The sequence below is a fragment of the Mobula hypostoma genome, chromosome X1, assembly GCF_963921235.1.
Source record: "Mobula hypostoma chromosome X1, sMobHyp1.1, whole genome shotgun sequence".
NCBI classification, from domain to species: domain Eukaryota; kingdom Metazoa; phylum Chordata; class Chondrichthyes; order Myliobatiformes; family Myliobatidae; genus Mobula; species Mobula hypostoma.
This window is the reverse complement of record NC_086128.1, coordinates 25,759,931-25,773,257: the sequence shown is the minus strand read 5'-3', so window position 1 is coordinate 25,773,257 and position 13,327 is coordinate 25,759,931. Positions and strand designations below refer to the sequence as shown.

The window sequence follows — 13,327 nt, the reverse complement described above, 5'->3', positions numbered from 1 at the left end:
ATGACCTATTCATCACCTCTCTCTGGTTCTCCACTTCTTTCTCTTCATTCCACTGTCCTCTCCAATCAAATTCCTTCTTCAGCCCTTTACCTCGTCCACCTGTCACCTCCCAGTTTCTCACTTCACTCACCTATATTCCCACTCCCTTGGTCTAACCTGCCACCTGCCAGTTTGTACCCCTTCCCCCAGCCCCCACTACCTTACTCTGGCCTTTTCCCTTCCAGTCCTGATGAAGGGTCTCAGCCTGAAGTTTCAGCTGTTTATTCCCATCCACAAATGTTGCCTGACCTGCTGAGATCCCCCAGCTCAAGACTTCCAGCATCTCCAGAACCTCCTGTTTTCACCTTCCAGCCTACCTGCAATGCCTCTTTCAGGGAACAATATACATGTTCTCCAAGGTCCCTCTGATCTACAACATCCCCCTGGACCCTACCATTCACTGTGAACATCCTACCCCAACTTGTCCTCACTGAACTAAATGCATTTCCCTTTTCTCAGTCCACTTACTCAGCAGATCAAGATCCAGCTGTAATTCTTATTAACCATCTTCACTGAGAGCGACTACTTGGTCCTACTCTTTGAAGGGGCAAATTTCAGACCTTTGCTCTTCCTGCCCTTCCAAAGCTAGACATCTCCAAGCTCCTGTCACTCTGGACTCTTGCACCTCAGTATTTATGGTAGCCATGTTTTCAGCTGCTCCAGAATTTGTTCCACAGACTCCCCAACATGACCCTCTTTCTCTCTCTCATTCCTTCCTTGTTGATGTTCCTTCAAGTTGCTGTAGTGGACAGTGTCAGGATATAATGTGTGCTGATTATCAGTTATTACATTATTTCTTCAGCTGAGTTACATTACTAACTTGAAAGTGTACACGTCACTGACCAGCTTGTACAGCACACTACAGGCCCTTCGGCCCACAGTATTGTGCTGACCATGTAACCTACTCTAGAAACTGCCTAGAATTTCCCTACCACACAGCCCTCTATTTTTCTACGCTCCATGTACCTATCTAAGAGTCTCTTAAAGACCATATTGTATCCGTCTCTACCACCTTCGCCTGCAGTGCATTCCACACAACCCATCACTCTCTGTGTGAAAGACTTACCCCTGACATCTCCTCTGTACCTACTTCCAAGTACCTTAAAACTGTGCTCTCTCGTGTTAGCCATTTCAGCCCTGGGAAAAAGCCTCTGGCTATCCACACGATCAATGCCTCTCATCATCTTATACACCTCTATCAGGTCACCTCTCATCCTCCATCACTCCAAGGAGAAAAGGCCAAGTTCACTCAACCTATTCTCATAAGGCATGCTTCCCATTCCAGGCAACATCCTTGTAAATCTTAACCATGCTCCCTTGTGTTAGCTCTACATCTGTATTTTTTTTATTAAACACAAGTGTGATCCAGCAAAGATAAGAATACATTGAGGAAAGTTTTTAACCCTCCCCCCCCCGTAGACCATTGGGGCCGACCCTATGTGGCAGTGCTGATCCAGGCACCATTGCTCCCGCCTGCCCTGCTGGCACATCGAATCCGTCCCCTCCTCCAGTGAGGACAGACACATGGTGCTCAGTCAGTAACTCACTCACACACTCTGCACTCACATGTCCCCTAGTCAGCCACACCCTTCCTACATTTGCTCAGAATAAACTTCTGAGTTCACTGTTGCGTTACTTAAACTTGATCTTCACTGTTCATTTCCTTTTTCGGTTCAGCTCGACACTTCCTCTTTTCTGCTTCATTATTGACTGCAATATTAACCTTGTGTTTCAAGTTTCATAGAATGTAGAACTTAGAATATTACATGCTCCCTATGTTTTCTTCCAATCACCTCAAAATTACACCCTCTCATATCGGCCATTTTTGCCCTTCGTGGTCTAGATAGCCACAGCCAGTGGCCCTTGCTGTAACTGTGATGCGTGCCCAAGACGCAGCAGCTGCTATTCCAAAACAAGGAGGGGACGCAGGCCACGAAATAGTCTTCAGGAGAGGGCTCCACTGGTGGGACAGATCCCGGCTGAGTGATGGGGGACAGGGTGATGGAGGAGGGGGTTCTGAAAAGGGGAGGCAGTGGTGGTGCTGACTGCACTGTTGGGGGAATTGAAGAGGGAATTCCCTGACTGCAGTCAGTGCCAATGATGGAGCCCTGGTGTAATGAGGTCCAACATTCCCGCTAATGATCCAAAAGGAATGATGTCATCCTGTGCACCCTGGTTGCAAGGGCGACTGTGCTGGGAGTGATGGGAAATGGACCAGCAACACTCATTGGTGTGTTTCATGCTGAGGCAAAATATTTCACCGCCCTGCAATTGACGATTGAAGTGGACGCTGAGAAGTCTACAGGGTGTCGGGAGGTGAGTCAGTCACTACTGTGTCCATGGCCTCTGACCGGTCTCGGTTGGCTTTGGGTCAATGTCAGAGTTAATGATACACTGCACATCAGGGATAAGTAGTTCAACTCTTGTATTGGATGTGCTCAGGGGAATCGCCGAGGTCTCGGCTGTGGCACCCAAACCGTATTTGTTAATATATCAATGCATGGTGCATGACCCCAGGCAATGAATTGGGTTGTTGGTGTGTGTCTCACTTAACACACTTTAACCCTTAAGGCTGATTTACACTTGTACATATGGGCTATGCCGTAGCCTACGCCGTAGGCCTGATTTATACCTTTGTGTAGCCCTATGCCGTAGTGAGCATGCATTGTTGAGTCTGCGTCGCTCTGCAATTCGCCGCCAAAACGCTAGTTGGCGGCAGGGTTTCTATGCCACTGTGTTGAGTATCTTCGTGACAGACATGGATGAGGAAATGCATTTCAAATATTTTCGGATGTCGGCAGGTAGATTTGACGATTTGGTTCATTGTCTCCAACTATTTATTTCACATCAGCGTACAGACACGGCGGAGAAAAGCAACCGGAAATGCGATGCTACCAAGCAGACCGATCACAGCTGTTGCGGTCTGCGTCGCTGCAACACGAGTTACATTTTTGTGAAGGTGCACGTCACCTTACAGCGTAGGGTACGCGGTACCTAGGGCGTACATTTGACACACAAGTATAAATCAGCCTTTAACTTGCACAGTCCAACCTGTCTCTGGGTAAAATCAAAGTTGACAGTGTCATTCAGCTCCAGACTTACCCGAAGCTCCATGACATCCACAAATGACTGGTAGAAATTGGTCACATTCTTCAGAACTTCAGACTTTTCCTTCTGGATGCTGCTGAGCTGACTCTGGCAATGGAGAATTGAATAAACAAGTCACAGAGTTGTTGTGCAACATGACCTTCGGCCCATCACGTCCGTGCCAACCATTGTGCCCACCTACACTTGATCATAGACGACGGAGGAAGGTTGTCAAAGGATTCAGCAATATGGAGATCAGTTAGAAATGTGAGCAGAGTTCAAAGTTCAAAGTAAAACCTATTATCAGAGTACATACAAGTCACCACATAGAACCCTGAGATTCTTTTTCTGCGGGCATACTTAGCAAATTTATAGAAGAGAAACTAAACTGTAAACAAACAGTGCAAATGCAGATGTAAATAAACAGCAATAAATAATGAGCATGAAATAACAAATCAACATCCATCAATATAACAGAGTCCCGAAAAGACTCCTTAAATGAGTGCAGCTATCCCGTTTCGTTCAAGAGCCTGATGGTTGAGGGGGAGTAACTATTCTTGAAACTAGTGGTGTGAGTCCTGAGGCTCTTGTACCTTCGACCTGATGGCAGCAGCGAGAGAAGAGCAAGGTCTGGGTGGTGAGGATCTTTGATAATGGATGTTGCTTTCCTACAGCAACGTTTCATATTGCTGTAGAAAAGCTGAGAAATGGCAGACAGAATTTAATCTGTACAAGTGTGAGGTGTTGCACTTAGGGAGGTCAAGTATAAGAGTAAAATATTCTCTAAATAGCAGAGATCTTGCGATGCAAGGTCATATCTCACTGTAATGGCAACACAAATATATCGGGTGGATAGCAGGGGTATGACATACTTGCCTTTATTGGTCAAGATGTTGAGTATAACACTTGGGAAATAATGTTTCAGCTGTATAAGATAGTGGTCAGGCCATACGGAGTATTGTGTGTGGTTCTGATCACCCCAGTACAGGAAGGGTGTGGAAGCTTTGGAGAGGACACAGAAGAGATTCACCAGGAGAGAACATAGAACAGCACAGGAACAGACCACCATATCTGTGCCAAACACAAAGTCAATTTAAACATATCCCATCTGCCTCCACATAGAACATAAAGCATACTGCATAGTACAGGCCCTTCGGCCTGAAATGTTGCGCTAACTCTTTAACCTACACCAAGATCAATCTAACCCATCCATCCTATACAGCCCTCCACTTTTCCATCATCAATCTGCTTACCTAAGAGTTTCTTAATTGCCCCTGTTGTATCTGCCTCTGGCAGCACGTTCCATACACCCACCATTCTCTGTGTAAAGAGCATACCTCTGATATCCCCCTATACTTTACTTCAATCACCTTAAAATGATGCCCCCCTTGTATTAGCCATTTCCACCCTGAGAAAACGTCTCTGGCTATCCAATCAATCTATGCTTCTTATTATCTTATCATCTCTTATCTCCTCTATCAAGTCACCTCTAATCCTCCTTTGCCCCGAAGAGAAAAGCTCACTCAACCCATCCCCATAAGACAGGGAGGCAGATAAGATCGTGATGTTTAAAAGGCACTTAGACAGACACATAACCAAGCAGGGATACAGACTGTGCGCAGGGTGATAGGGTTAGTTCATCGTGGGCCAAAGGGCCTGTTTCTGTACCCTGCTGTTCTGTGCCAAATTCCACTTACCAGCACTGTGTCCACAACCTTCTCTGTCTTGGCGATTCAAATGTGGTTCAGATACTTGTTAAACATTGTGAGACTCCCTGCCTTCACCACCCCCTCAGGCAGTGTGTTCCTGCTTGCAACCTGCCCAGGGAAGAGAAATCTTCCTCAGATCCCTAGTGGTGTGCCACAGGGATCAGTGCTGGGTCCATTGTTATTTGTCATCTATATCAATGATCTGGATGATAATGTGGTAAATTGGATCAGCAAGTTTGCTGATGATACAAAGATTGGAGGTGTAGTAGACAGTGAGGAAGGTTTTCAGAGCCTGCAGAGGGACTTGGACTAGCTGGAAAAATGGGCTGAAAAATGGCAGATGGAGTTTAATACAGACAAGTGTGAGCTATTGCACGTTGGAAGGACAAACCAAGGTAGAACATACAGGGTTAATGGTAAGGCACTGAGGAGTGCAGTAGAACAGAGGGATCTGGGAATACAGATACAAAATTCCCTAAAAGTGGCGTCACAGTTAGATAGGGTCGTAAAGAGAGCTTTTGGTACATTGGCCTTTATTAATCAAAGTATTGAGTATAAGAGCTGGAATGTTATGATGAGGTTGTATAAGGCATTGGTGAGGCCGAATCTGGAGTATTGTGTTCAGTTTTGGTCACCAAATTACAGGAAGGATATAAATAAGGTTGAAAGAGTGCAGAGAAGGTTTACAAGGATGTTGCCGGGACTTGAGAAACTCAGTTACAGAGAAAGGTTGAATAGGTTAGGACTTTATTCCCTGGAGCGTAGAAGAATGAGGGGAGATTTGATAGAGGTATATAAAATTATGATGGGTATAGATAGAGTGAATGCAAGCAGGCTTTTTCCACTGAGGCAAGGGGAGAAAAAAAACAGAGGACTTGGGTTAAGGGTGAGGGGGGAAAAGTTTAAAGGGAACATTAGGGGGGGCTCCTTCACACAGAGAGTGGTGGGAGTATGGAATGAGCTGCCAGACGAGGTGGCAAATGCAGGTTCTTTTTTAACATTTAAGAATAAATTGGACAGATACATGGATGGGAGGTGTATGGAGGGATATGGTCCGTGTGCAGGTCAGTGGGACTAGGCAGAAAATGGTTCGGCACAGCCAAGAAGGGCCAAAAGGCCTGTTTCTGTGCTGTAGTCTGTCTATGGTTTCTATCCCCTCTAACCACCCCCCACTCCTTCCCCTAACCCAATTTCCACTACCATGAAGGAAATTTTCCCTCTATTCATCCTAACAATGACTTTGATCATTTTGTACACCTCTATCAGATTCCCCCCACCCCTCACAGCCTTCTCCACTCTAAGGAGGACAGACCCAGTCTCTCTAGTCTCTTCATCCAGGCAATGGCCTGGTGAATCCGCTTTGCATTCTCTCCAGTGCAGTCATATCCTTCCTACAGTGTGGTGACCAAAACTTACAAAGTACTCCAGCTGTGGTCAGAGCACTGTTGTATGGGAGGACAATGGATATTTTTGCAAAACCTGTCTTGTTGATCTTTCATCAAGTTGTGGTCAATGGCCTACAACACCCGAACGGATTAGGAGACTCAGCTCGAAAGATCTACTGGCTGCGAAAGGAGGAAGGTAGCAGCAGCGATTTAAGGAGCATCGTTAAAAATCCTGATGCAAGTAAGTGTGATCTGAAGGTGTTTGTGATGGAGAGCTGCAAGAAAATAAAGAAGGGCTGTCTTTAAAGAAGGCCTGATGTTGCCAGGTCTGGCTGAAGCACCACACCCCACCCCACTGTTACCTTTTTGGTGCCGCCAATCTTTTGATGGAATCATAAAAACTCAAGGAACAGGAGCAAGAGGAGGCAACTCAGCTCCTCAAGGCTGCCCCACAGAGAAGGTTGATCCAGTCCTGGCCTCACAGCCCTCGCCTTCCTCCTTGTCAGCTCCTAGCTGGATACCATCAGTGACTCCACTTCCACTCTCTCTCGAGCATCGCTTTAAAGTGATTGGAGGAAAGTATAGGAGGGATGTCAGAGGTCGATTTTTTTACACAGAGAATGGTAGGTGTGTGGAACAAAGGGTGGTGGTAGAGGCGGATATATTAAGAGCATTTAAGAGACTCTTAGGTAGGCACAATGGCAACGACTGAACCCAGGTATGGCGGAAATGAGGAATTCTAACAGAACATCCGTGGCTCAACCGCAAGACAAATTCTCAAAACAGGGACCCTGCAATAAGGGCTAATTGGGAGTCTGCTTTAAATAATCACAGAATGCAGAAAACCTGTGCCTGTCAAAATAAACTTGACAAGATTAAACAAAGCACAAGGGCTTAACGACTCCAATTACAACAGCAATTAACAAATACTGGTGGTCTCGGAGCCCAACACGCTACAGTTAGCCACATGGGCCTGAAGGGCTCATGACATGTGGATGATGGAAAAATGGAGGGTTATATAGAGGAAAGGACTATATTGATCTTAAAGACCATTCAGCCCATTGAGTGTATACTAGACCATGTCTCATGAGATCTGGTACACTTTGCTCCTGCTTTGCAATTACAGGCAATTTTACTCAAGATGTAGGATGGGGCAGGAGCATCCATGACCAGGTATCCAGCTCCATGTGGTGAGGAGGAGAGGATAGCACTGGGAGCAGGAATAAAGGAATGAGAGGAATTCCATAAATGAAGATCAGAGTGGTACAGCACAAAAAAAGGCTCTTCGGCCCACTAAATTATGTCGACCATTAGCACATCCACATCACTCCCACTTGCCTGCATTGGGACCCTACCCTGCCATGCCTTGCCTATTGAAATGTCTGAGTAAATACCTTTTAAACATCATGGTTGTATCTGATTCCTCCACCTCCTCTGGCAGTGCGTTCCAGAGTTGGGAAGGAGGAGGAAATTGTGCAAAGCAGAGGGAGTTTGGAAACATTTCATGTTTGAGGAAATTCCATTTCTGGGCCTGGTGTTGTTGCGTCACCCTGACTCGCTCCCGTTTCAACAAACAGATCCAGCCTAGGTTCAGAGACACGTGCGTCACCAGATGCTGAGATTTATCAGTGTGATTACTTCCAGTGACAGAGAAATGGAAAACTGCAATAAGAAACTTCAACCAACTGGTATTTTCACAAGACTTCACTCTCTGCTACTGGTACTGGACTACCTGACCAGTGCCATTAACCTTTGGGGAAGTGTGCCCCACCCCAGTACTTGAAGCATTCTCTGACAGCAATCGTTGCTGTCAGAACTCCCATTTTAGCAATGAACTGATATTTGGAGCAATGCAGGGTTTCAGCATGATTACCCAATGAAGCTTTGTTTCCTGTGTGCACCGGGATATCACTCGAAAGCACACAATCCGGACTGGTGCAGCAAGGCTTTCAGCACACAGGCAGTCCCAAGACCAACAGGGAATACTTACACTGTTGGCTCGAATGTCAATTGTTGGAAACTTCCTCGTGATGCATTTGATAGCAGCTTCCATGTTCTTCTCTGTTAAGTAGGGCAGCCTTGCCTTGGGTTCTGAACATGTCTGCAGGAGAGAGAAGGAAAGATTGCAAGTTAAAACTCTGGCCTTGTGCACAATGAATCATTGACATCATGAAGGGGCTTAACTACGAGACTAGAGCGACGCATGCAGTCCTGGAGGAGCTCAGCAGGCCAGGTAGCAGCTATGGAAATGAATAACCAGCCGATGTTTTGGTTTCGGGCCGAGACCCTTCATCAGGACCAGCACCTGCAGAATCTCTTGTGAATACAAGAGTAAACATGCATTTCTAAAGCATCTGTTGCATCTGCAAGAACTCAAAGTGTTTCAGACACCTTTGATGTGTGTTCACTATTGCAATAATAAGAAACACCAATGTATGCACAGCGTGGCCCCACGACAATGAGGCAATGGCTAAGTTATTTGTTATGATGCTACTGAAAGTTAATTTTTCTAGGGCAGCGTGGTATCACAATGGGCAGAGCCACTGCCTCACGACTCCAGAGGCACAAATTCGATCCTGACCTTGGGCGCTGTCTGTACGTTCTCCATGTGACCAAGTGAGTTTCCCAGTTTCCTCCCACATCCCAACAACGTGTAGGTTGGTGAATCAGAATCAGAATTGGGTTTAATATCACTGGCATATGTCGTGAAATGTGTTGCTTTGTGGCAGCAGTACAGTGCAATACATAATAATTTAAAAATTAACAACGTGCAGGTTGGTGAGTTTTAAGGGGTAGGAAGAGAAGAATGTGTTGTTGAAAAACTGGTGCAGGGGACAGGGATTCAAATCTTTGGGCCATTGGGATCTGGGCCATACAAAAGGAACAATTACACCTGGACTGGAGAGGAATCAATATCCTGGCAGGCAGATATGCTGGTCCTAAGAGGAAAGGCCTGTTAGGGAAATTTTGGGGTTAGGATAGACAGCAAAATATTAACTATTAATTTCAGCACTATCTTCAGCCACCATTCTTCAGATCTGGATATGGACTGTAGATTAAATTTAAAATGCAGCTCTGGAATTGGTTCAGAAGAGCCGTGAGCCGCAGTTAATAGGAAAACAAGACAATGCTGATTTAATATTCATTTGGGTGTCTGTAGTGTGGGTGCAAAGGAGGTATGAAAGTTGTATGTAATTCAAAGGAAGCACTGTAGATACATTGTAAATATAGAATTGTCCTTTGATCTTTAGCATATAAAATGTCCTGTAATGTTGGGTCGTACTGACCCCTTCCTCTGAAAGGGTCTCAACATGATGCCTACTGTGTCTCACCTTGTCAAATAAAGACACTACTTCATATCTACCACCCTCCAGTGACCTTGTTCACTTCACAACACGGCCAATAGTAATTTGGCTGGGAAGTGGGATTCTCAGCTGGAAAGTGACGCAGATTTCAGTGACAACAAGTTGAATAGACATGTCAGGTAGGAGGAAGGTCAGGAATGAGGAAAGTCTGTGGGATTAAACTGCATTGACAATAAACTGGACTGGTCAAAGAACATTGAGGCTGTCTACAAGAAGGGTCAGAGCCGTCTCTATTTCCTGAGGAGACTGAGGTCCTTTAACCTCTGCCAGACGATGCTGAGGATGTTCTACGAGTCTGTGGTGGCCAGTGCTATCATGTTTGCTGTTGTGTGCTGGGGCAGCAGGCTGAGGGTGGCAGACACCAACAGAATCAACATACTGATTCGTAAGGCCAGTGATGTTGTGGGGATGGAACTGGACTCTCTGACGGTGGTGTCTGAAAAGAGGATGCTGTCCAAGTTGCATGCCATCTTGGACAATGTCTCCCATTCACTACATAATGTACTGGTTGGGCACAGGAGTACAGTCAGCCAGAGACTCATTCCACCGAGATGCAACACAGAGCGTCATAGGAAGTCATTCCTGCCTGTGGCCATCAAACTTTACAACTCCTCCCTTGGAGGGTCAGACACCCTGAGCCAATAGGCTGGTCCTGGACTTATTTCCTGGCATAATTTACATATTACTATTTAACTATTTATGGTTTTATTACTATTTATTATTTATGGTGCAACTGTAACGAAAACCAATTTCCCCTGGGATCAATAAAGTATGACTATGACTATGACTATGTACTTCAATGCAAGAGATCTGACTAGTACGGTGGATAAATGCAGGACATGGATAGCTATGGGACTAAGATAGCCATTATGGAAAGATAGCTGAGAAGGGACAGGCTGTCAGCTTAATGTTCCAGGGTACAGGTGCTCTAGGCAGTCAGAGGAAAGAGAAGATGGGGAGCTGCTTTTTTGATTAGGGGGAATGTCACGGCATTAATCAGAGATGAAATTAATGGGGGATTAAAGTCCCATAAATTATCACTCTATGCTGATGATTTACTTTTATATATTTCTAATCCTGAGAAATCCATTCCTGCTGTTTTAGAGTTATTAGCACAATTTGGTTTTTTCTCAGGTTATAAATTAAATCTTAGTAAGAGTGAACTTTTTCCGATTAATAAACATCTTCCCTTATATTATAAATTTCCATTTAAATTGATTAATAATTATTTTTCATATCTTGGGATTAAAATTACTTGTAAATACAAAGATTTATTTAAGACTAACTTTTTACCATTAATAGACCATATTACTCAACTTTTATCTAAATGGTTTCCCTTATACTTAACTTTGATTGGTCGTATTAATGCAGTTAAGATGTTTTTTTTGCCAAAATTTTTATATGTGTTTCAGGCATTACCAATTTTCGTTCCAAAATCTTTCTTTGATAAAGTTGACTCTAAAATTTCTTCATTTATTTGGCAGAATAAGAATCCGAGACTGGGTAAAATACATTTACAGAAAGCTAAGAGAGATGGAGGTTTAGCATTACCTAACTTTAGATTCTATTATTGGGCTATTAATATTCGACATATGAAATTTTGGTTACTTGACCAGGACATACTATCTATTCCTAAATGGGTAGCATTGGAATTACAATCTGTTCAGGGTTATACACTTGGCTCTATTTTAGGCTCCTCTCTCCCTTTTGATTCGAAACGCCTTAAACAGGTCTCTAACCCGATAGTTAAATATGCTTTGCGCATTTGGTTTCAATTCAGAAAATTTTTTGATCTTAATCAATTCGGGTTAGCGATTCCTATTTTAGGTAACATATTTTTTCCTCCCTCTTTTACGGATCGCGCTTTTCAAACTTGGAAGACTAAGGGTATTTTACGGTTTTTGGATTTATTTTTAGATGGTTCCCTTATGTCTTTTGAACAATTATCTAATAAATATAACTTATCAAGAATACATTTTTTTAGATATTTACAAGTTAGAAATTTCCTAAGTACTATACTTTCTTCCTTTCCAATGCTTCCTCCTACATATATTTTAGATTCGATAATTAATCTCAATCCATGTCAGAAAGGTGCATCGGCTATGATTTATAATATTATTATGAAACTTAGGAAAGTTCCATTTGATAAGATTAGGGTAGATTGGGAACAGGAATTGGGGCTTACCTTTTCTGTGGATGATTGGGGGCAGATTTTACAATTAGTTAATACTTCCTCTATTTGTGCTAAACATTCCCTAATTCAATTTAAAGTGGTGCATAGAGCACATATGTCCAAAGATAAGTTAGCGCATTTTTACTCGCATATTAATCCTTTCTGTGATAGATGTTCGGGGCAGATAGCCTCTTTAACTCATATGTTTTGGTCTTGCCCTACTTTGGAAACTTTTTGGAGAGATATTTTTAATATTATTTCTAAGGTATTAAATATAGATATCTCTCCTCACCCTATTACTGCTATCTTTGGACTACCTAAAATTTCTAGTAATCTTTCCCCTTCAGCCCGTAGAATGATTGCATTTCTTACTTTGATGGCGAAAAGATGTATTTTACAACATTGGAAAGAGCTTAATGCTCCAACTACCTTTTTTTGGTTTTCTCAGACGATTTTATGTTTGAATTTGGAGAAAATTAGAAGTAACCTTTATGATTCTTCATTTAAATTTGAACAGATTTGGGGATCTTTTATTCGATATTTTCATTTAATGTAATATATACCCTTCTTGTTTTTTTTTCACTGTTTTTAATGGAGGTCGGGATTGAGGACGTGATTTTAAGTTTAACTCTGTTTGGTTTCAAGTTAGCCCATTGCTTTGCCTTGCTTTTAGTTAGTTGCACGGTGGGGTTTTTTTTGGTTTTTTTTTTCTTTTTTTCCATTGATATATATAAAATTTAGTATACTATTATGTTATCTTGGTTTCTTATGTTTAAATTACATTGTTTGTAGTTTTTTTTTGGTATTGATACCTTTTGGAATTTTATTATACTTTAACATTGTATTAATGTTTATATGGCTTACCTTTTTTGTATACTTACTCAATAAAAAGATTTAAAAAGAAAGAAAGAAATTAATGGGAGTGATTAGGGGGCATGTCATGACAGGTGACATTATTGGTGAGGCTTCATGGGTAGATCTGAGAAATAAGAAAGGGGTGATCACATTGTTAGGATTGTACTTTTGGCCCCCTGATGGGAATTAGAGTAAATGTGCAGGGAGATTGTGGAAAGTGGCAAGATTGATAGGGTTATCCTAAGTGGGAATTTTAACTTTCCTAATATAGACTGGGACTGTCACCATATTAAGGGCTGAGATTGGGTGGGATTTGTTAAGTGTGTTCAGGAAAGGTTCCTTGCACAACATATTGAAGGCCCGACTATGGAGAGGGCAAAGCTCGACCTGCTCTTGGGTAAAACGTCAGGGCAAGGGAATGGGGTGTCAGTGGGGGAGGAGCACTTTCAGGCCACTGACCGTTGTTCTATTAGATTTAACTTAGTTAAGGGAAGGGGCAGACCTGGTCCACAAGTTAAAGTTCTAAGTTGGGGCTGGGCAAATTTTGACGGTATGAGACAGGAACCTGCAAAAGTTACTCGGAGTAGGTTGTTTGCGGCAAAGGGACACAGGCAAACGGGGGGATTTTAAAAGTGAAATAATGAGAGCTCAAGGTCTATATGTTCCTGTTAGAGTGAAGAGCAAGGCTGACAGGAGCAGGGAACCCTGGATGAT

General features: G+C 43.2%; 1 protein-coding gene across 1 annotated transcript in view; it reads right to left on the bottom strand.

The window, feature by feature from the left end:
• The window catches only part of LOC134340473 (nck-associated protein 1-like), a 111,461-nt gene that overhangs the window by 83,856 nt on the left and 14,278 nt on the right, over positions 1-13,327 (bottom strand). The window contains exons 2-3 of the mRNA XM_063037780.1: positions 8,211-8,321; positions 3,142-3,234 (exon numbers count right to left, since the gene is read on the bottom strand). Coding sequence (XP_062893850.1) covers positions 3,142-3,234; positions 8,211-8,321 — 204 coding nt within the window. The remainder of the gene's footprint in view (positions 1-3,141; positions 3,235-8,210; positions 8,322-13,327) is intronic.